At 40.8% G+C, this 24,783-nt stretch overlaps 1 protein-coding gene and 1 pseudogene across 4 annotated transcripts in view; both read right to left on the bottom strand.

Moving 5' to 3' along the window:
• Nucleotides 1-3,109: 3,109 nt before the first annotated feature.
• LOC103005251 (40S ribosomal protein S12-like) lies at nucleotides 3,110-11,644 on the bottom strand (annotated as a pseudogene).
• A 4-nt stretch (nucleotides 11,645-11,648) lies between these two features.
• SLC24A2 (solute carrier family 24 member 2) overlaps nucleotides 11,649-24,783 on the bottom strand; it is a 244,445-nt gene continuing 231,310 nt past the window's right edge. For 3 of the 4 annotated variants that reach the window (XM_007176804.2, XM_057549325.1, XM_007176805.2), the window contains 3 exons: nucleotides 23,535-23,624; nucleotides 16,416-16,582; nucleotides 11,649-12,799 (listed from right to left, as the gene is read on the bottom strand). In XM_007176804.2, the coding sequence (XP_007176866.1) occupies nucleotides 12,550-12,799; nucleotides 16,416-16,582; nucleotides 23,535-23,624 (507 nt within the window). In that variant the 3' untranslated portion in view covers nucleotides 11,649-12,549. Of the gene's footprint in view, nucleotides 12,800-16,415; nucleotides 16,583-20,951; nucleotides 21,010-23,534; nucleotides 23,625-24,783 lie in introns of those variants that run through there. The other variant, XM_007176806.2, reaches the window with a different exon arrangement.

The raw sequence follows: 24,783 nt of genomic DNA, 5'->3' as shown, positions 1-24,783 counted from the left end.
AGTTGTTTTTCTGGGGTTTTTTCTTGTTCCTTCATCTGGTACATAGCCCTCTGCCTTTTCATCTTGTCTATCTTTCTGTAACTGTGGTTTTGGTCCACAGGCTGCAGGATTGTATTTTTTCTTGCTTCTGTTGTCTGCCCTCTGGTGGTTGAGGCTATCTAAGAGGCTTGATGGGAGGCTCTGGTGGTGGGTAGAGCTGACTGTTGCTGTGGCGGTCAGAGCTCAGTAAAACTTTAATCCACTTGACTGTTGATGGGTGGGGCTGGGTTCCCTCCCTGTTGGTTGTTTTGCCTGAGGCAACCCAACACTGGAGCCTACCTGGGCTCTTTGGTGGGGTTAATGGCAGACTCTGGGAGGGCTCACGCCAAGGAGCACTTCCCAGAACCTCCGCTGCCAGTGTCCTTGTCCCCACAGTGAAACAGAGCCACCCCCCACCTCTGCAGGAGACCCCCCACCACCAGCAGGTAGGTCTGGTTCAGTCTCCCCCAGGGTCACTGCTCCTTCCCCTGGGTCCCGATGCACACACTACTTTGTGTGTGCCCTCCAAGAGTGGGGTCTCTGTTTCCCCCAGTCCTGTCAAAGTCCTGCAATCAATTCCCACTTGACTTCAAAGTCTGATTCTCTAGGAATTCCTCCTCCCGTTGCCGGACCCCCAGGTTGGGAAGCCTGACGTGGGGCTCAGAACCTTCACTCCAGTGGGTGGACTTCTGTGGTATAAGTGTTCACCAGTCTGTGAGTCACCCACCCAGCAGTTACGGGATTTGATTTTACTCTGATTGCGCCCCTCCTACCGTCTCACTGTGGCTTCTCCTCTGTCCTTGGACGTGGGGTACCCTCCTTGTTGAAGTCCAGGGTCTTCCTGTCAATGATTGTCCAGCAGCCAGTTGTGATTCTGGTGCTCTCGCAAGAGGGAGTGAGAGCACGTCCTTCTACTCTGCCATCTTGGTTAATAATCACAAATAATTTTCCAACCCAAAATGTCCATGGTGCCAAGGTTGAGAAATCCTGTGATGGAGGCACCAAGGTCACTCAATCAAATGCAGCTAGTGTGCACATACCTTTTCTTGAGAAGCGTATGGTTAGGAAAACCAAGAAAAGAATCCAAGCACTTGGTTGACTTTGGGGTCCTCATCTTGTCTAATGGTCTGTGTGCTCCATAACTGTAATCCTGGAACTTGGGGTAATTATGTAGCTAATGGCAGGGGAGGTAAAAAGTAAAGACTAAGAGTTGAAATTTGGATAACAGAGTTCAATTTAAAATTCTGACATTTAATGTGTGACCTTGGAATGTTACTTAACCACTTGAGGTCTTATATTTCTGTCTGTAAAATGGGAATAATAATGGTAACCAACTCAGTGGGTTGTTGTGAGGATTCAATGGAATGATGCATGCAAAGCATTTAGCATTAGTGTAGACACATAGCTGTTAATAAAATGTTGGAAATTGTGGTCACAACAGAGAAGAAAAATTATGAACAGAATGAAGAATCCAATCAAGGGATAAAGAGATTAGTAGAATACAACCCAGTGGTACAGAAAAACTGGCTGAGACCCAGTGGGGCTGCAGGATCCACCTACTCAAAGCAGGAGGCAAAACTTTGAAAGAGATTGAAAAAATAAAGTAACGGTAATGATGCGCATTGGACTGCAAAATGAAATTCCAGCTGAAAGGGACCCTCCATGACAGAAGACAGAATTTGACTCAAAGCCTGAGTGTTATGATTCCTTTTGGCTCCAGTAGAATCATCTTGGTAGTATGTAGGAACCATGTGTCATGTTCTGGGTTAATTCTCGAAATGATAAATAATGGTATTGTGACTCAGCCTACATCATCTTATCCTACCAGAGAGGCTCCATAGTGAGGTGACTTTTCAAAGCCTGGGAAGACGTTATAGAAATACAGATAATAAAGTAAATCAAATTCATAGTATTAATACTTTGGTATGATTTAGGAATAAGTTTTATAATCCTTGGGATATTTTGTGTGTATTTGTATTTCAAGGTGTTTGAAATAAATCTGGCCTACTAGATAATCTGATTATAATTTGAAATGTGTAATTATACTAGACTCATGGTATTGATTTTAAAGGTGTAGTAGACTTTTATTAAGATTGTAAATGGCATTTAAATGTTTCGGATAGCCTGGTTTATTATATTTTATTTAAGTTTGATAGATTAATAGGAATTGCTTAAGTGCATAGGAAGATTTTGTTTTTTAGGTTTGTAAGTCTGTCAGGGTTTTGGAGTGTTTGAGAGAATCGGGTATGTTAAAGGTGTAAAATTTAAAAAGTTCCTGAGGGAATTCAATTCGTAAATCGGGTTCGTTAGAATTTTTTTTTTTTAATTTTATTTATTTATTTATTTATTTATTTATTTATTTATTTATGGCTGTGTTGGATCTTCGTTTCTGTGCGAGGGCTTTCTCTAGTTGTGGCAAGCGGGGGCCACTCTTCATCGCGGTGCGCGGGCCTCTCACTGTCGCGGCCTCTCTTGTTGCGGAGCACAGGCTCCAGATGCGCAGGCTCAGTAATTGTGGCTCACGGGCCCATTTGCTCCGCGGCATGTGGGATCTTCCCAGACCAGGGCTCGAACCCGTGTCCCCTGCATTGGCAGGCAGATTCTCAACCACTGCGCCACCAGGGAAGCCCCGGTTCGTTAGAATTTAATCTTTTAAAGTTATCAGTTAATTGAGTGTAATCAAAGAAAAAACTGACTCTGAATTCTCATTTTTATCGGAAAGTAATAGGTTTATACAAGACTTCGAAATTGAATTTAAAGGCTTAGAGAACACTAGGCTTTTGAATTTACAATTTTCAATATATTTAATTAATTAAAAGCCAATTGTTAGAGTAGTCCTTTCAGCGCGCAAGGTTCCCTCAGACATTGGAAAGCTCAAATGACGCTAGTAAGCACCCCGTAAATGGTTATAATTAACAGTAACTACTGCTTGCCCTCTGTTCCTGTGAGTCCTTGCAGTGAAACTTCCACAACTGTCTGTCAATTTCTTGAGATCCTGAGGGTCCCGATCAGCTGAAGGCAAGGATTATTCCAAAACCAAAACACCTTTTTTTTTTTTTTTTAAGAACAAGAGCCCAGTGTCTTAATTTGGTCATTTCTTGCATTTGAAGTACTCCTCCATGACATCCTTGGCCTGAGACTCTTTGCCACAGTCCTTAACCACCACACTGCAACCAGCCACTTTAGGGGGTTTTCCCTCGCCATCAGTTTTTACAGAGGCCTACCCACTCCCCCAGTTTCTTGTTGTCATCAACCTTAGTCAGGTTGATCTGGTGCTCAGCACAAAGGGTTTCCACCAACTTGACATAGATATAGGCTCATCACAGTTGGATGCAAGCACACAAAGCTGGGCTTTGGCAGCTTCCCGAATTCCACGTGCTAGGCCATCGTGGATGAGGGCGGTCTTCAGCACCTCTTGCAGAGCAGGATTAACGTCCATTACACCTCCAGCAGCAATGCCTTCCTCAGCCATGGCGGCAGGGACTCCGAGGTGGCAAGGAAAGAGCAAAACAACACTTCTTTTGAGTCAATAGTTTTATTACTATTACTTTTCACACCGAGGAGACTTAGTTACATAAAGTGAGATATTCTATGAGTTGATTACCAATAGTAGAAGCACAAAGGTGTGGAAAGTGTAACATGAACACAGTGAAGAAACGCCTTTTATCAGAGTGAAGTCCGTGTGACAGAAACACATTACTCCAAACAGACTATGTACAAATAAATATAGCTTTCCATCTATGTACAGACATATTCAGAGAATAAACTGACGCAAAATCTCCATACATCTCCTCATCCAGCGAAAATTGCTCACAGTAAACAAAACACACGGGAAATGACAAAAGTAACTTGGAAGTGCATCACCTGGATTCTTGTAGGGATATAGAGGTTAAAATGCTTCTTTAAAATGGAGGCAAACAGAGGAAGCATGAGATGACATCCATCCTTAAAAAGATCCTTTACAAAAATGGCGTTCTGATATTTGTAAGGTAACCTGTCCAAAAGACAGTTTACGAGTTCTAGGGCAATGCCTATGTTGGGGTCAGTGTTCACAGCATGGTCTCTGTTTTAACACTGTGCAAAGAACGAAAGTGTAATTTATCTTTCCTTTAGCTCTAGCAGCCACTTCATTAAACCAGGAAGGTAGTTTTTGCTGCTCTTTGATGGCACTTTTGAGACTGCAGATTGCTTGGAGATGGAAGCTGTTGCTTCTGGAGTTTTTTCAAACTGGAGCAGAAGAAAAACATCCAGGCTAGACGCAGGGCACAAATATGAACTTTGTGTGCAGGGTTCAACAGGATTATATCCCAACCGAGGTTCCCTCATCCAGATGGAGAGTCTCTGCCCTTTGGAGAGATGCTTCAGACCACAAAACAGCCCCCAACAGAAACATCACTGGCTCTGGATCCAGACAATCTTTCTTTAGGGCAAATGGCCAATTAAACATAAAATTGATGGGGTTGGTCAATTTAACACACATGTTTACTCTATAGAGATAATTTAGGTATCCAGGTGGTAGATATTTCTAGGCTATTAAGTGCCTTTTAGTCATTCTTTTAGCTTTTACTCAAATCATATAAAAAAATTGTGATGAAGTGAAACAAAGTTTTTAGTTGTGGGGACATCAACATGCATGTACATTACATGTACATGCGTGTAAGCAGTCTATGATACTGGGCCAGAAATTATGTAGTTTAGCAGAAAAGGAAAAAAAAAATCCAATGCATTATGAAGTCTCCTGTTTTATATGCTTTCCTCCCAAGGAAGGTTTATAATTTAGGCGTAATAAATTATTGATAAACTGTATATCTCTGTTTGCCATTTTTATAAGGGAACTTCTTAGACCCATCCTATATTTACATAAAAACTCAAATAAACCTTAAATTTTCCAGGTACATATTTGCTAATTATCCATTTCACTCTCTATATTGCTTTACATAACAAATGGATTCCTGAAAAACAGTATATCTATAACTTAAAAAGGGAAGTACTTTCACTTAGTATCAGAACTTGCTATTTAAAGGAACTTGCTATTTAACAAGCTATTTTGAAAGTGAAGAATGCTTTTGTGAAATGAACAATTTCTTTGATTTTCAGTTTTATTAAAGTACACATCTAAAATTTATCAGATTAGGATTGTCTAGAACAATAATTGTATACCTTAAAAAACAGAACAGATAAACTCTAATTTACAACAAACAATACAAAACAGGAATGACTCATGGACTGCTTATCGATTGACTATATTCAGAAGCCCTGAATATATGTATTATTGGTATTTTATGGCTTTAATTAAGACAATTGTCTCTTATGAAGTATTGATACTATAAAGTGCAATATTAAAAAATTAAAAAACCCAAAAGGCATCCATTGTCCTTCAGTTTTAGCCTGATGAGAAGAATTGGAGATTTGTTTAATTAAATGGCAAAGGATTTTCTACCCTTAATTCCTGCATGTAATTTCATCCTTAAAATTATTTTATTTGGGGATTCAGACTTAATTCATTTGTTCCTTTTTTTCTCTTTTTTTGATGACACGATTTAAAAAATTAGTATTCTCTTTTGGTTAGTTGAGTGCTTTTCGAGAACTGTCAGTCCCAAGGCCTTAGTTACTTCCAGATCCATTGTAAAGGAATATGCAACCCAATAAGTGAGAATGTAGGAGCAAATTTCCAGCCTTTTGGTGAACTGTACCCCATTTTCCTGGGCCACGACACCAATCAACAATCTTACAATTCCCAGCCAACCCACCACACAAGGAAGTAAATGCGCTGCAATACTGGGTGATGAGAGGTGGTCCAACCATTTCCCCCATGTCCTATTTAGAGCCAAAATATAGATTCTTTTTGGTAAATCAGTGCAGGTAAGTGCAGGTCCAGAGTTCCTGAATGATCTCCAGCGGTGTCTCCCCCATTCTGAGTACTTGTTGGGTGTGGGATTATGACCATAAAGACGAAGTCCGTGAGCTTCACCTCACCAGGGCCTCAAGACAATGCCGCATCAGTGTTCAGACTTTTCACCAGAGGATAAATGCCTGTTAGTACGTGTTGAGTCGAGGCCTGCTGGTGCTTTTAAGGCATTTCTGTGACTCTACTCTCTTGTAGTTGTGAATTCTATTCGCATTTTAGTATCAATTAGGAGGAAGTCCCTCCCCCCACCCCCCAAGAAGTAGTCAATTACACAAAACGTAAGTTGTTAGGGGCACGGGGCTAGCATTTTTCTATCTTCACCTTAATGCGGAGATGGAGAAAAGGCTCATTAGACTTGCCAAGTACAAGTAAAGGGGAGAGGCTGGTGGTGAGAACCTGGAAGGGGAGTAAGCACTGGGCCCAACCTAGACTTGAAAACTGGAAGTGGGGTTAGAAAGAAACAAACTGAGACTCAGGCCCAAGGGAGAGGGGCTCATGGTGGTAGGTGAGAACATCCATCCAAACGCACCAGGCAAGCTGAGAAATGCACTCGCTTCACCTGAATGTCTTGGAGAAAGATACAGAAGTCACAGGGAACACAAGATTAATGTGAATTAGCAATGAAGTGTGACTTTCTAAAAGGTAAGGGGCACAGAGGAGTGCAGAAGCAGGGGGTAAACACTGGGTCTGAGGCTGTCATTCCACCCTATTCAGACCTTATACTTGTGCCATGACTAGTCAAAAGGTTCCATGATTTCAGAGCAACATAAAGCATTTTAAAAGACTTAGTAAAGAAAAACTTAGAAATTATTGAGGGTTAGAGAGAAAGACTCAGAAATAAAAATCTGAAGATAACATTTGATGCAAATAGATAAAGGGTCACATAGTGGTGACTCCCAGCTCTGTCAGGGGTAAATAGTGAAGAGTGCCCAGATGCAATTCTTTTCTGCCAAACAGAAAAAAAAAAAAAAGGTGAATTCATCACCTTGAGGGGCTGGGGTGAATCTGGAGGAAGACTTTTCTGACACGGATGGTTAACGTTAATAGCTGACGGACCTGGGTTACACCAGAAACATCTATGCTAGGATTTCTTTCCTACAAAGGGACTGTCTTTTGGATCAGGGTGATAGGTTGAACAAGCACTCTTAACAGAACTAAACCTTTGGCAAACTCAATGCCAATTCCATGGCACTCTTTCACACTTAGGTCTTTATCAGTTTTTTAAAAAAATTCTTTAAGGTTTTCCAGTCTGCCAACCAATCATTTAGTGGAAGGGCTTTGGCTTAGATAATTTGGTGTTCCATAGTGTCCCCACTATTTGTTTGCTAATTTGAACAGAGTTGTCTATCCAGTCGTAATTAGAGGCTCCTTTTTCTCTCTAAAAAACTGGCTGACTTCTGGATTCCTGGGCCCTTTGTAGCTTTCTCTCACTTCATTTAAAGAAAACTGCCACTAAAGACCATGATGGAAATCAGGTGGTGCTGAGCAAGGCCGATGCCCTGTGCGTGAGGAAGGTGGGGAAAGGCAGTGAGCACACTGGGGGGCATCTAGGTGGAAAGCAGGTGTGACTTCTATAACAAACATGAGTGCACCCATGTTTTCTACAGACACCTAAAGGCTCTTGGTGATTTCTGTGCTGCAGTCCGTGCCTTTTTTAAAAAAAGATATTTATCTGGTTGTACCAGGTCTCGGTTGTGGCAGGCAGGGCCCTTAGTTGTGGCCTGTGAACTTTTAGTTGCAGCGTGCATGTGGGATCTAGTTCCCTGACGAGGGATCGAACCCAGGTCCCCTGCATTGGGAGTGCAGAGTCTTAATCACGGCACCACCAGGGAAGTCCTGCCTGTGCCTTTTCAAAGCTCCCAGTAAAGTGAAAAAAAAGAGCGTAATCTCATGAAAAGTACTGGAGTTCAGCTGGCTCTGAGTGTGCCTTTCTTGCGTTTCTTGTTTGCTAGACATTTCAATGAATAGGAAGCTGTGAGATTAAAAAATGAAACACAAAGCTAGAGAGGCAAGGAGCTAACCTTAAATAGATAGTGGAGTGGAGGCCCTTACCTTTCTTCCCAATGTCTTCTTGAGAGGGGAACATATTTTTATCTGGGACTCTATATAGGCTTTTGTAATTGGGTAAAAAAGCCTGAAATTTGCAATTATTTAAAACGACATAGGGTTATATATCAATGTGATATTTGCTTTCTTGGGAATCCTGGTAAAAGTAAGTTAATTTCCCCTTTCTTCCTTTTCCTTATTCTTTATTTTTTCACTAACTTTCTCTTCACGACAAGCCCTCACCTACTAATTGAAGACAGTCTTGCTGAGGGAGGTACAGGAGTTGAGCATGTGTCTTTAAAAATATTAAGCCAGGTGGTTATGTGAGATCTGGCTTAGCAAGAATGAGCATCAGCTTCTATAACAAGCTTTCAGGAGACAGTTGATTTTTCCAGAAATCACCCTGAGAACAGTTTCCCTTTATTTCTTCTGGAACAGAGCTGTAACAATCCAATTAATTACTACTAGCCACTTAATGATTGGAGTAGCAATCTGTCCAGGTGCAAGGAAGCATGGCATGCTCATAATCTTGTGTGTGTGTGTGTGTGTGCATGCATGTGCGTGTGTTGGTAGATGTAGGGAAGAAAGCATATTGCAGTTTTCTGACATGCCTGGATTCAGACCCATGTCAGATATTCCAACCCAGCAATTTCAGCAGAGCAGTTAACATTAGTCCCATCTTTTCCAGCTGTCTATCTGGCCAGCAGCTCTATCTATCTGCTGTCACTTCCCTGGTCAGCTTTCTGTTAAGGTGGTCTTGGGTGGAGGGCTTCCCTTGATAGCTCAGCCTTGTCACAGAGGAGTTTAAGAGCTATGAGCAATGGTGGGGAGTTTGCCAACTCTCTCCCTGCCCAGCACTGATGTACATTAATATCATCAAATGTCTCATCAGCAAAGCAGCTGTGTTTTGCTGAAAGGCCTCCAAACACCTGATTCACGTCTTCCCTAGAAAATAAATTATAATGGCCCCTGTCAGCTGACACCTGTGAGAAGCCTTACAAAGCATTTTTCCCAAATATGAAACAGTCCCTGCCTCTTTTTATAATCTTCTGGGCAAGGCTTTAGGAAGTTCTGCTGCATCAGCCAAACTGATAAGCAACCCTCCCCCTTAGTCCGTGTACGTTACTGTGTTTTCCTGACCTGCCGCCGCCTGGCTCAGCTTAGGCCCGGGAAACTGCGTGCAAACCTTCTCGTCTCCAGCTTCAGTTCTTGAGGGTCTAGGCAGGTTCAGAGGGCAGCTGAACTCAGCGTGGGCATTTCCAGAGGCAATTGAGAAGGGTCTATTTGGGTATTCTTGACATGAACCAAGTCGTTCTCCTGTCCTGAGGCTGCCTAGGGTGACAGGGGAGGTGACAGCAAGTTAAGACCTGCTTGGTTTGCTGCAGGTAAAGGGAACCATTTGCGTACAGCTCATTTATTTTAGATTGAACAGTAAGAGGTTGGCTCTTGAATTTTTGATATTTTTACCCTGTTCCAGAGAAACAAAGAGAGTATCTGTAGTCTAAATTTTTTTCCCCTGTACTTTTCTATTGTGCATTCTTTGCCTCTACATCACCATTAGGGATATGGCTGGCCATTTAAATATACAGGGAGGGTTCATGTGTGTATGTTTGTATGTACTTGTGCACAAAACAAACCATATGAGATCAGGAGGAAATGTTCCCTTTGGTTGTTGGTGTGCATGTTTTTCCTTTCCCTTCACTAAGGCAAACTTTGGTGCTCCCTGCTTTTGAATCCTGGATGTAATTGGGTCAGAGGGTGATGATGTAAGTGGTATTGTGTGTGTATATATAGATTTGGTATGAAGATATATATTTATATATGTATTTACACAGGCACTAGAGATGATCTACTCAGAAAACCATGTTGTGGAAAGTTCTTTCTTTTAATTATGTTAATGCTTTGAATGCTTTTAAAGATCCACTGTTGCATCCTATACACTTCTCTCTGGGTTCACCCAAGCCCAACACATAACCTCACAGACAACTTATAGGGGGCAAGCAGGGGCAGGGAGGTGCCTGCATACTGGCCAGTGAGCCAACACTGCACTCCCTTGAGGTGGGAACTGGGCTCAGAAATAGCATCTTCTCAAATGCAACTTTTCATGACTGACAACACTCCCTAGGAAGGGAGCTCCCAGGCAAGTCAAACGCTCTGTGGCTGCTTGGATGAGTCTTCACCGTGAGCTGGGAATGATCGGAAAAGAGTGAGGAGGCAGGGCGAGTGTGGGGAAGGGCTGGAATAAGAACAGGGTTGCACTGGACCTCCCTCCTCCTTTCTGGTTTCATATAGTCAATCTGCAACCGAGTCAGAGTCACCTACTCAAACCTTCTTTCACACAACAAACCAGTCCATCATACACATTCATGCAATAAACAACTCTGCTCCCCTGCAAGTAATGCACAGGGAAAACCATCAGAGTTTTTAACTCAATGTTCACTTACTCCTTTTCTTTCACTCAGAGGAACTAACACGAATTCTTGCTTCAACACAAAATCCTGCCCTTGATGGAGGAGACGTGGGTCTCTCTCCCACAACTGAACACCCGACTTTGCAAAGTTGGAGAGACTGGGAAGCTGGCCTCCTGGGTGGCAGCCTTCTTGGCTTCTTGCTTTCCCATTGGGCCTCCACTCAGAAGAGCAATGATGGGCACTGCCTGTGACTGCCATGCTCTGTGGAGTGGGCTGAGGTTTTGTGGAAGGAATGCTGAGCTTGATCTTTATCTTTATTCAGTTGTGAGTTCTGCATCCTGTCTCCCTGTGTTAGGAGGGACGTGCTCACCGCAAAATCGTAGCAGCATCAGTGACACAACAGACTGGAGAGAAGCCATGGTGTGTGCCAACTTAGATGCAGGATGGCTACAGAATAATGCGCCATCCTCTATTTACTCTTGCAACTGATTATAAGGAAGCATGATTTGGGGAAATGAAAAACTCTGCATGTTTTTCAGTAAGTTAGTCCACCTAATCTTTTTTTCTCTGTTGGTTTTATTTTCTTTTGACATATACAAAATGTCAAATAGAACTTGGGGGCACTGAATGAATGAAATGAAGATGTCCCTTGAATGCTCTGAAAATCAGATCCTTGACGTGACTGGCTTGAAGCCAGTGTAAAGAAGCGGTTGAGTGTAGTCTGCAGTGTACTCTGTGAGCTAGGAAGAGTCCCAAATGGGGTCCTGATGGCAGGGGAGACACCCATGGTGCATGGGTTTTAACCAAATCCTGGTCCTGGCACCACTAGACACAGGTCTCAGAAACCTTCCTAGTTAACAAACGCCTTTCCAAACATCTTGAAGCTGCCTTAATCCAAGCAGTATTGATCAGAGTCAATCTAGTTCTATTGGTTGGAGGAACAATGATTTCTTTCTTCAGCCACTGAAGGCCTTTATGACCACACTGGAAGATGCATTAAAGAACCACGTCCTTAGGGGGCAAGTCCCACTGAGCGCCTCTACTGCATGGTATTTCTTAGTACATATCCAGGCTCTCTTGGCAGGCATTTTGATGCCCTTAGCATCAAAATAACGTCTGAATGACAATCACAACTAAACTTGCCCCCCTTCTTTTGATGATAATGGGACATGCATTGGAACAGTATAGGTTCAGTTTATATAGTCTTGCTGTCCTAGAAGAGCACTAATTTGCTTTGCAATCATATTTTCTACTTGCATGCTGGGGCAATATATAACCACCCCCCCACCCAACCCTGGTCACCTCCCCCTTGCCCCAAACCAGTATCCACCCAGCCTGGGTTTTACCTCTGAATGTCCCAGTAACTCTGTGGGTTTCAGAGAGTGTACCCCAGTTGGGATGGAGAGATGGTCTTCCCGGTTTGGCTTGTGGGAATATTTTGGAGGGCTCATTTCAGGGCCCCTACAGGCCCTCTCCACCCAGCCCTCCCTCGTGCAACCTACTTTCCTAAAATATCCACCGTACCGGGCAGAATCCCAGTATGTCCAAGGTAGGCTGAAGGTCACAGCAATGATTCTCTTAGCTCACCTCTTGCACTTAAGAGGTGAAGCTCAGACTGAAGGTTGATGCCCCTCTTCAAATAGGTACTAGAAATATACTAGAGCTATCCCTGAAAAGATGCAGTTGTATTTATATATATATATGATTATATATATATATATATTTATAATTTTTCTTTCTTTGTATTTGTATACAGGTATGTACTACTCTATAGGTGTGGAAGGAGAGGTATAATACAGGACCAGGCAGGGGTGTGTGCGTGTGCATCTATACATAATGTATATATTTTATATGTATATATATCACCTCTGTCATTCTTTGCATCATGACAACGGCCAGCGAGGAGTACCTGTCAGCGTTGCAGGCAGAGAAGCCCCAAATGCTGGGATCTCTTTGTCTCTTGCATGGAGCCAGTGCAGGAGGCAAGGGTGGGAGCAGCCCAAGAATTGAGTGGGCCCAGCGCGAAGCCATCCCCTGTCAAAGCCACCAAGGAGGAACACTTGAAATGCCCAGGGCTGTGTGCCAGCGGAGGTCAAGGAGCCTACAACCCTGAGTTGGGGGGTGGGGGACAGTCCATGCTGTTGGCCTAAGATATGGCTTTTCCTGCTAGATGGAGACGGGGCACATGAGGATTCTGTCTTCCAGGAGGACGCTGACCACGAGGAACCCAAAGTAGAGGCCGAACATGGTGAAGCCCAGCACTTTGTTCATCCTCCATTTGCAGAGGGCGATGGAGAGGATGACGAAGAGCAGCATGATGAAGAGGAGGACGATGGCGCAGAAGAGGCCGTTGCTGCTGACGGCCACGGGTTGGAACCTGTGAGCGACGGTGTACAGGAGCCAGGGCAGCGGGAGCCTGTGGGGGGAGAGAGGCAGGGAAGAAGGGGGCGCAGTCAGCCACGCGACGGAGCATTAGCTTCTCGGAGTCTGTGATTGGAGACGAGTGTCCTGTTAGGTTCACCAGGACTCAGGCCTGGCTCATGCAGGAAATCATATTTACAAGGAAGTCAGGTGAACTTTAAAAACCTTGGTCTAGGGCTTCCCTGGTGGTGCAGTGGTTGAGAATCTGCCTGCCAATGCAGGGGACACGGGTTCGAGCCCTGGTCTGGGAAGATCCCACGTGCCGCAGAGCAACTGGGCCCGTGAGCCACAACTACTGAGCCTGCGCGTCTGGAGCCTGTGCTCCGCAACAGGAGAGGCCGCGATAGTGAGAGGCCCGCGCACCGCGATGAAGAGTGGCCCCCGCTCGCCGCAACTAGAGAAAGCCCTCGCACAGAAACGAAGACCCAACACAGCCATAAATAAATAAATAAATGTCAAACAAACAAACAAACAAAAACCTTGGTCTATTTCCCAGTCGAATTAGGGAGAACAGAGAGAATTTATTCTATGGCTGAATAAGATCAAAGACATGGCTGCTGCAGGTGATTTCTGAATTTGATTTGAAATAATTTTTTTGGTTTCCTTCCTAGTTGAGGTTAAAGTGTTACTCTTAGCCCTAAAGAGGTGAATTGGAGGATCTGTACAGGATGACAGGAGGAGATGATAAATGGAGAAAAGGTATAGAAATCTGTGGTGAAAATGACCAAATTATTTTTTTAAAATGGAGACAGAGAATAGCAATCACACACACACACACACACATCCAATTCTGGTGAAGTTGTGGTTGACAGCACTACAAATAGATAAAAAACCTTTGGGGGAAATATGACATTTTTAATACTTTTGACCAATCAATTCTATTGTCAGGGATTAAGCACAAGGAATAATTTGAAATGCAGATGCAATTTTATTCAGAAAGGTGATCATTTCAGTGTTATTTTGAGTAGTGAAAAATCAGGGACAACTTAATCTCTAATGATAGGCAACTAGTTAAATAGCAAACTATAAGTCAAACTAATTTTATATAGCTATTAAAAATCATAAACTTATAATGATACAGGTAAATGTTCATGATATGATTCTATATTTAAAAAGGATAAACATAAACATAGCAATCTAACTTCAATAATAAATTTAAAAAGATTGGTGTTGATTTGTATTTATGTTTTATATATGCTTATATGTTGGTCTGTATTATGCTTTATATATATTTATGCTTTATATGTATTTTTTAAATCCTTTACCTTGAGTATGTATGACAAGAAGTAAGTACAAACAAGAAGAAAATGCTAGCAAGACTATGAAGAAACTGTTACACTCAATATATTGCTAATGACTTTATAACTTGGTATAAACTCTTGGGAAAGACTTTTTGGAAAAATATACTACATCAATAGCCACTGAAATGTTTATAATCTTCAATACATCAATATTTCTTGAAGAAATTTATCCTAATAAAATAATTAAAAGAGGAGATGTTTCTGCATAAAGGTGTTCATAAAACACCCATGATATCAGAAAATTGAAAAAAATACAAAGGTCCTACTAAAGGGTAAAGGCTAAACCGAAAGCAACAGGATGGAATATTTTGAAGCCATAGAATGTTAATTATGAGAGCTATGAAGAAACTTAGAAAAATGGTTGATTTACTCATTTACTAATAGATGCCTACTCTTTGCTATGCATAAATGGCTTTAAAATGGAAAAATAAAAGCCCTCCAACAGGGCAAAACTGATTATTCACTAAGAAAACTTTCTGAAATATTAGGAGAAAAACACACAAAAGTTAAATGTTTTGGGGTAGTAGGATTAGGGGTGATTTTCTTTAAACTTTCATTTAAGTTTCATTTAAGTTACAAGATATATAAAATTTAAGAACAATGAACAAAAAGCATCTTGCAATTCACTATAATATTTTTCAAAAACACGACAAATTTGTCTCATAGAACACTTGTAATTTTTCCCAATATGTAGGATTTTCTCTTTTTGTGCTACAGAATATTTTCTTTCTGTTTATACAAGATACTGACCAAGAAAACTACTCTAAATGTGTGGGCAGTGGAACTGAGAAACACTGTTTATACTAGGGATGTCCTTCCTTTAAAATACACCTTTTCAGGCATTCACTCACTCATTCACTCGTTCATTCATTCATCCATCCACCCATCCATTCATCCATTCATTCTACAAACATCTGCCAAACCACTGCCATGCATTAAGCATTGTATTAGGCTTTGGGGAGTTCTTGTTCTTGGGGAGTTCACAGTCTAGCAGGCAGACTGATAGACAGGACCATGACAAGAGTGTGAGATACAGATATACAGAAAGTATTCAGGAGCACAAGCCCCCAGGCAAGACTTAAGGGAATCAGAAAAACCAGGATTTGAGTTGACACTGGAAGGGTAAATTGGAGTTTTCCAGACAGACAAGCAGGGAGGGCTCCTGAGGGAGAGGTGCCAGCAAAGGAAGAAAGAATGGTAGGAGAGGGCATCTTTGGAACTCAAAGGTGGTTCAGACAGTGGAAGCTCAGAGCAGGGTTTTATGCACACGTAGTGCTGGAGTTGAGAGCACAGACTCTGTTCAAATCCCAGCTATCTCATTACTAGTTGTGTGAATTCTGTGCCCTTCGGTTTCCTTATCTGAAAAATGGGGATGAAAATACATACATCATAGGATCATCGTGTGGCTTAAATAGATAAAAATGTATGTACAGTGCATGTGGTAGATACTGAATGAAAAAATTATTATATATATTAGGTAGTGGAAAGGATAAAAGAGAACAATATTCAAGATGTTCAATGAGAAAGTAGATCCGTTTTAGTGGTCTTCCAAACTCAAATGCAAGAGCTCAGTTCTTCCGGGAACATAAGGATAATATCCCATGTCTTACTTTCTCAAGGGGCTGTCCTTCAAGGTTATTTATCAGACTACTTTTACTTGGACACATTAAATGAAATGACAGAGATGACAGCATCCCTCTCCAATCAGATCCACTTGAGATTATTCATATTGAGAACTTCATTTTGCTTAACTGTAAGAACAGATCTCATCTTCTGACTTTCAAAAAACCTAGAGTATCTTCACCAGCACAGATAAAGAAATGATAATGCCAAACCTGCCAGCATTTTCCAAGGAAGGAGATGGGATATTTTTTCTGGGCCTATGTTTGTTTCAGTCTGCTTTCCAATCCAAATCTCATCTGAGGCTGGTGGGGACTTTAATTAGAATTAGAACATGGAAAAAAATACAGTGAAACCACCAAAGCATCTCAGTCACATATAAATGTTGAATATTCATGACATATAGCCAATGCCATTTTATAGGTGAAATTCTCTTAAAGTATTTCCTACAACACCCACTCTGTAAGCAAGTTATGTGTTTCTGCCTGTCTACGGATAACTTATTCTTCATGAAGTTCTCTGAAAATGAAAATTGGAGTTGGTGAAATTGAATGGTACTACCAGTCTTTACTTTCTATTGGTATCGGTTGGTTTTGGGCTCTGAGATCCTGGTCACGTCTTTACAGCTTCTAAGAAGACAAAGACAGTGGTGGAGATGATGTGCACCTTTATATAACTAGCTCTACTCACCCTACAGTGATGTCAAAGATGTTGCTTCCAACAGAGCTGGACACAGCCATGTCCCCGAGCCCCTTCCGGGCCACTATGACACTGGTGATCAGATCAGGGATGGAGGTCCCAGCAGCCAAGATGGTCAGACCCATAATCTCTTCACTAATGCCAATTGTCTCTCCAACCTAAAAGCAACCACAGGGACAAACATATGACTGTTTGAAGTCACAAAACCATCAAAACCACTAACATTTGAATGCAACTCCCTTTTAATGAGTTCTTACTCTGTGCTGTGCTGAGTATCAAGATGATAACAAGGAATAAGGCACAATCATTGACAGAAAGGATTTTATATTTAATGATATTCAGACCCAAGGGATCAGGAATGTTTACATGAGGATCAAACAGATTATCTCAAAAAAGAGCTACAGAAGACTAGAGTGCAGCCTCTATATGGTTCTTATTAAGACCAGGCAGGGGAAGCAGAAGATCAGAGTTATAAATGCCAATTGGTTATTGGCTACAGGGGCCAGTGCCTGACAATGGCACCAAATCCTGTAGCAGATTTGCCCCTGGATTTATCGTTAAAGATGAAGAATTGACACCCAGTGTCCCCATTTTTCCTTAACATTTCCTAGTGTCTATAACCCACTCTTAAACACTTTTAGACTCTACCATTTTCACAGAAAACTTGATTTTGGGTGTTTTTGGGTTTTGTAACACAGGACTGTAAATCAGCAAGGCAGCCATGGAGAAAGCAACAGGGAATCAGAGGACCTTGGGCTAAGGTCTGGCTCTGGCATTAAGTACTTGACCTATTGCTAACTGGACCAATTGGGCAATATCTTTGATCCTCACTTTCTTTCTTTTTTTTTTCCCTCCAGTTTTATTGAGATATAATTGACATACAGCACTGCATAAGTTTAAGGTATAGAGCATAATGATTTGACTCACATACATCATGAAATGATTATCATACAAGTTTAATGAACATCCATCATCTCAGATAGATATACAATTAAAGAAATAGAAAAAAATTCTTTTTCCTTGTGATGAGAACTCTTAGGACTGAGTCCCTTAACAGCTTTCATATATAACACACAGCTGTGTTACTTATATTTTTATCCTCGTTTTCTGATCCATAAAGTGGGTACGATAATACTTACCTTATAAGGTGGTTGTGAGGACTAAATTGTAATTTATGGAAAAACCCTTTGTAAATGGGCTTGACAATGATGTATGTCATCATTGAAAAGTGACAGGGGGACATTTATTATATTCTTTTGGTCTTTGCCTTTTAAGACTGATGACTTCTCTTTTGGACAGTTGGTCTAGCCTTCAATGTTATGCTCCTCCAGTCTCCTGAGCAACGTGTTTGTCTTCTTGTTGTCTTTCTTTTAAAAACTTTATGTATTTTCTGGAGTTGGTGAACTGCAGTTCTGAAAACCTTTACGACAATTCTTTCAGTTTGGTTTCCTACCTGATGACGTCCAGCATTTTTTGAGAAAATGTAAAGGGCCAAAGTAGCAGGTAAGAATAAAGGTTTTGGGGGAATAGAATAAACTTATTTCTTTTTTAAAAAATTGAAATATAGTTGATTTACAATGCCGTGTTAGTTTCAGGTGTACAGCAAAGTTAGTTTCAAGTGTACAGTTATATATATTTCAGATTCTTTTCCCTTATAGGTTATTACAAAATATTGAGTATAGTTCCGTGTGCTATACAGTAGGTCTTTGTTGGTTATCTATTTTATATATAGTAGTGTGTTTATGTTAATTCCAAACTCCTAATTTATCCCTCCCCCCATTTCCCCTTTGGTAACCATAAGTTTGTTTTCTATGTCTCTGGGTCTATTTCTAGAATAAACCTATTTCTAAATCTGTTTTGATTTATAGGAATAGCCTGGTTCCCACTAGCTTAAAAACATAGTAGGGAGCTATATTTATTTTGATGGTCTTGCCTGCTCTAGAGCCTGGTGAGCTGAACTAGTTTGCCTATCCTCGTGGTGCACAGATTCACTGCTCCCCATTAGAAAGTGACACCTACGTGAGCAGGGTCATGGCCTTAATCACTATGGTCTCCCTAATAAGCAGAACATAGCCTGGTACATAGTAGGCTCTCAATACCTATTTGCTGAATAAACAAATCAATCTGCATACTTAGATGATTTTACTAGCATGATTTTCACTGGCTCTCCTAGCGTTAAACAAGACTTTTGTACAAAAGTGCCCTATTTGAGCAAAATATTCTCCCTGATGACGTTTTTTGTTAGATTTGGAGTGAAACATTTTCTTTTTACAAATTTATTTATGGCTGCATTGGGTCTTTGGTGCTGCACACGGGCTTTCTCTAGTTGTGGCGAGCGGGGGCTACCCTTCGTTGCAGTGTGCGGGCTTCTCGTTGCGGTGGCTTCTCTTTGTTGCAGAGCATGGGCTCTAGGAGCGCGGGCTTCAGGAGTTGTAGCTTGCGGGCTCAGTAGTTGTGGCTCACGGGCTTAGTTGCTCCACGGCATGTGGGATCTTCCTGGAACAGTGCTCGATCCCGTGTCCCCTGCATTGGCAGGAGGATTCTTAACCACTGCGCCACCAGGGAAGTCCATGGAGTGAAACATTTTCAAAGACTGTGAAGATGCTGACTAAATGATTGTCGCCCTCAGTAAGTTCCAAACTATCTAATACGTTCTTAGTAATTTAAAATCTTAGAGGGAGTTTTAAAGCAGTGACTATTTAAAAAAAATTTGTATCTGGAGTTTGAATGCCACTATTGACAGAAAAATGCAGAAATTGAAGAGAGGTGTTAATGGTAGTGTGGTTAAGAGTGCTGGCATGAGGTACAAAAAGCCCTGGGTGCAAATCCTAGCCTGCCACTCCTTGGGCACAGTGGCCAACTTCCCTGAGTCTCAGTTTTTCTCATGTGTAAAATGGGGATAATAATATCTACCCTCAGAGTTGTTGGGATGATTACATGTGATGATGCATATAAAGCAAATAGCAACTAGTGTCAGGCATAAAGAAAATGTTCAATAAATATCAGCTGTGATAACTCAGACACTACTCCTCTCCCTCTCCAACATATCAGAGTGCTACCCTCAGGGTTCCGGCAGCAGGGACAGAAGCTGGTTTAGCAGGGTCAGTTTACAATGTGGGAAATCACATGAATCATGATGAATTTTCACTGTACATCAAAAGCCTGATGACTCTGGGTGGCTCTAGAAACACCTTCACTGAAGGAGAACTAGTTTTCAGAAGCTCATTTTGAGTCTATTTCACTGAAGTGGGCTTTTGGCGAGTCAGAGGCAAGGTGATGGGGGCATGGATGGGACAGCACTCTGATCAAGTCAGGTAGCATCAGAGGAGTTTACAGCTAGAAAGGACCTCAGTAGACTCTTGGGGGAATTCCTTTGTTTTCTAATAGAAATAAATAATGAGGCCGCTCAGAATCCGTATCCATTGCTGCTCCAATATTCCATGATCCAGTTCCTTGCTGTGGTTTAGTGAGGATCTGCAAAATGTCATATTGGCTAAATGAGACATGAGGTTGTATCTGACTCTTAGCATTAACTGAGAATTAACATCTAATTAACTAGATGTGGGATAGATTTTAATCACAGGTTTTCATCACCCATGAAATTTACTAAGATGAAGATTCAAGATGTAAAAACAAAAACAAAAAACTCCCCAAACTAAAGGAAAGTATGCACAAAGTGTTTTATGTGAAGGGCATTTATTTTTGGCTAAACAGTAGCCAAATAATTGTATTAAATAGCATTTATTATTGGTAAAACTGTGGATAACAGAATAGTTGAGCACTAAATGGTGCACTTGTTATCTTTATAGCTTTTACAGTTTAAAAGTACAAATGATAGAATTAGAGCTACAGACTTAGAACAGAATCTGCTATTTTGATCAGCTGTCTGGATATTTTGAAAGAGAAAAGCATTTCTTTGGAGAAAAGAACGAGAAACTTCTCATTCATTATTCGCTAGTAAGGCGAATATGCACTTTATATTTATGCACTTTATGCACTTTATATTTCTGGGCTTTTTTTTTTAGTAATTATTATTGTTCCAGGCATTGTGTTTATACTTTTCTACAAGAGAATGAAAAGGAAACAGGATTGTGGAATTAAGATAATCATTAAAAAGTAAAGAAAGAGATGGAAGCCTGTAGGATGATGTTTCCTAGGATGACTAAAGAGAAATATCTAGAAAACAATATATTCCAATAAGTGAAAAAAATAACTTCTTTTCCTTTATCAGTACATGGAAGAATAAAAATGATTATTAGGAAAGGCCATTATATATCTATAAATGGCAAACACTCCTTTTAGCCTGGAAATCTGGAGACTGAGAAGCAGCTTACCTTCTGCAATGATTTCTGCTGGGTATCAGTAGCAAACGTCTTTCAACAAATGTAGAAAATAATGACTTTGGGGCAAACAGAACTTCTTCAGGGGGCCGAAGATTTTTGGAAATATTAAGGAAGAGTAACCTGAGGTCAAATGTCAGTAAAATAACTGTGATAGGAATAATATAAAATATCTTGTAGGAATAATGCTTAGTTTATCAGCCAACATTTCCAGTGGATTTTGTTAGTGATGCCATATCTTCTTTCTGAAAAAATTAAGGTGTAATTTCCATACAGTAAAATTCACCCTTTAAAAAAAGCATACTGTTCTGTGAGCTTTGACAAATATATGCAGTCCTGTTTCTCCACATCCTCATCAACAAACGGTATTGTCTGTCTTTTTGGTTGTAGTCATCCTAATGGTTGTGAAGTGGTATCTTATGTTTATTTTTAAACAACTTTATTGAGATATAATTCACATACCCTAAAAGTCACCCATTTAAAGTATATGATTCAGTGGTTTTTTAGTATATTTATAGAGTTGTGCAACTATCACCAGAATTTAAGTTCAATTTTTCGTCATTCCAAGAAGAAACTCCATACCCGTTAGCAGTCACTTCCCATTGCCCTCCAACCTCCTCAACCCTAGGTAACTGTTACCTACTTTCTGCCTCTATAGATTTGCCTGTTATTCACATTTCATATAAATGGAACCATACAACATGTGATGTCTTGTGACTGGCTGTTTTCACTTAGCATAATATTTTAGAGGTTCATTCACACTGTAGCATGTATCAGTATTTCATTCATTTTTATTGTAGAATAATATTCCATTGTGTGGATACACCACATTTTATTTACCCACACAAGTTGATGGACACCTGGATTGTTCCTACTTTTTGGCCATTATGAATGATGCTGCTGTGAACATTTGTGTATAAATTGTGCAGATGTTTTCATTTCTCTTGGGTATATAGACAGTGGAATCACTGGATCATATGGTAACTCTATGCTTAACATTTTGTGGAACTGCCAAGCTGTCTACAAAGTGGCTGCACTGTTTTACATTCTTACCAGAAATATATCAGGGTTCCAATTTCTATACACCCTCTCTAACACTTGTTATTTTCTGTCTTTTTGATTATATCCATCCAAGTGAGTGTGAAGTGGTATCTCACTGTGGTTTTAATTTGCATTCTCTAATGAATAATGATGCTGAATATCTTTTCTTGTGCTTATTAGCCATTTGCATACCTTTCTTGGTGAAATAGCTACTCAAATCTTTTATCCATCTTAAACCTTAAGATGCCTGTAGACGCTTGCCTTTCTATTATTGAGCTTTAAGAGCTTTTTATATATCCTGGATACAAGTGCTTTATCAGAGAAATATGATTTGCAAATATTTTCCCTCAGTCTGTGGTTTGCCTTTCCAATTTTTTCGGTTTTTTTTGGCCGTGCCACGTGGCTTATGGGATCTCAGTTCCCCAACCAGGGACTGAACCTGGGCCCTCGGCAGTGAGAGTGCAGAGTTCTAACCACTGGACAGGCAGGGAATTCCCTGTCTTTTCATTTTTTAAATGAGGTTTTTTGAAGAGCAGAAGTTTTACTTTTGATGACATTTAGTTAAACAATTTTTTTTTTTATGGATCATGGTTTGGTGTTATATCATAGAACTCTTTGCCTATCCCATGGTTATGTGGATTTTCTGTTTTCTTCTAGATGTTTTTAGCTCTTACGTTTAGAACTATCGTGCATTTTGAGTTAATTTTTGAGTATCGCAGGTGGTAAATGTCTAAGTTCATTTATTTTGGCATATAGAAATCCAATTATTCCAGCAGCATTTGTTGAGAACTCTATCCACATATGTCCTTGGTGTATATTTCCTTATTTCAAATTGCTGTATTTTATTTCTGTTAAGAAGTATAATAATTTTAAGGGTATATTAGACAAAGAATACAAGTGGGCAGTTGGAATTGATGTAGTTTATAATAGAGATTAAAAGCATGAGTTTTGGAGCTGCAGAGTCCTGGGTTAGAATCTCAGTCCTGCTTTTTACTACCTAAATCATCCTGGGCATTTTTTTAAAAATTAGCTCTAAGCTTAACTCTTTATCTGTAAACTGTGGATAATAATAGTATCTCCCTCATAGAAATTATACCCATGTACAAGGACAAAGGGGTGTGAATTATCTGGCATGTAGTACACATTCAATCAATAATGGTAACCATTACTATCTTTGAGAATGTAAGACCTTTGCATCTCATTTTTCCATTCATGTGTTGCAACAAACAATTCCTGAGAGTTTATTCTGGTGATGGGCATTATGACCGGTACTGAATTAAAAGTAGTAAAAGGGAAATACATCATCATTTTTGTAAATGGAGGCTCAAGGAAGAGACCATTTTGTGTCCAGTTCTTTCCCTAAGAGCCAGTTGGATGAGAACACGAGGTGAGTGGCTGCCCAAGAGAAAGTAAGTGCTGCTGAGCCAGGAAAAACTCTGACATTCCTCCAGGCCTGGGTTGGCCTGGCCTCAGGTTTCAGAGGGCAAGAAGCAGTGAGACTTGCCTTTCCTCCACATGGCTGTCTGGGGCTATGCCGATTTGAGTCCACACTATAGGGAAAGGCCAGGAGACGAGGGAAAGTTAAGTGGAATAAATTCCTTTAGTCCTGGAATATGTAACTTGTTAGATGCAATACTGTTGTGACAGTTTCAGAAAGCAAACACACTGGTTAGCCACTTAGCAACCAAGAGAAAAGCCAGGCAGATGTGTGTCACTCTCAAGGTCTTACCTGATGTGCCCACCAGACCATCAAGTAAGAGAATACTGCAATCCAGGCGATGGAGCCGAAGAACGTGATGGGAAAAAACTTCCTTGAAGACTGAATGAAAGAGAACCAGAAAGAGGAGAGAATGTGAGTGCTAACTGAGGTGATCTGATAGCTCAAAGCTAAGACCACCAATTCAGCTACTTCTCCCTCACTGCCTGCAGTCCTGGTAGAATTAGCAATCAAAATAAATGACCAAGCGTTGGTCAAGCTAGGACATTAAGATTCTCTCTTGAGAACGTGAAATTGGTGGAAGTCAAACCATCCCAAAGCTAGTTTCTGAGATGGAAGTCTTTTGAAGAGAATGTCTGTTCCTGCTGCTGGTTTCTCAGATGCTCTCTGCTCCTGCCCTTTCCAAGGCTTGGTTTCTCAGCCTTGCCTTCAATCCCTCAATACCCCCACATTCTCTCTCCCTCTCCTGCTCCCTTTTCTACCTTCTCTTCAATTTCATGAGAATCAGTTTCTATTGCTTCAACCCATGTATCCTAATAATCCATATGCCAGAAAGCCTACGGGATTAATTACATTTCACAAGAAGGATCAATAGTTTCCAAAATACATTGGCTCATTTTACGGTCCCATGAATTATGAGGAAAAGCCACACAGAAGAAGCCATCACCACAATTAATACAGATTCCTGAGGATGGCCAGTCTCCAGGACGTTGGAGTCACACAAGTATCAACAGCAGATGCTCACTTGTGCTGCTCTCCAAGGGGGTGGCACAGTAGACATTCTTGGGAATGCTTTTTCTCCTGTTCTCCACCCCTAAGTATGTTATATCCAATTATGCTTCTAGCCCTGGGCTTTGTGCAATCTCAGGCTTATAGTATGAGCACTTTTAAAGTTTCTTTCAAACATCAGCCAAAATCAGACACTCAAAATGCAGTGTTTCTTATCCATCCCACTATAGGGAAATCCACGTTTGCACTGGATGGTAGTGGTGTCCTGTTGATGCCCTTTTTGCAAAATTGGGATCCTTTAAAACACGCTCAGATAACAGAATGCTCTCAGAGAGTCTCTCATTTATTATTGCCGAAAACTTTTTATTTCAAAGCTTTCCACTTTGAGAAACAATCTCATTTTTTGCTTTGATAACGCCATCCAATTTTGTCCAGAGAAATGAATCCTGGAGTTGACCTGGATGAAAGCTATCTCACTTGTCTGAAGAGCTGACCTTGGGCAGTCACGTAGAACACTTCTGCCATGGCTTTT

The sequence above is a fragment of the Balaenoptera acutorostrata genome, chromosome 6 (assembly GCF_949987535.1).
Source record: "Balaenoptera acutorostrata chromosome 6, mBalAcu1.1, whole genome shotgun sequence".
Lineage (NCBI taxonomy): Eukaryota > Metazoa > Chordata > Mammalia > Artiodactyla > Balaenopteridae > Balaenoptera > Balaenoptera acutorostrata.
Note: the sequence above shows the minus strand (reverse complement) of the source record. Positions and strands in the feature narration are given on the sequence as shown.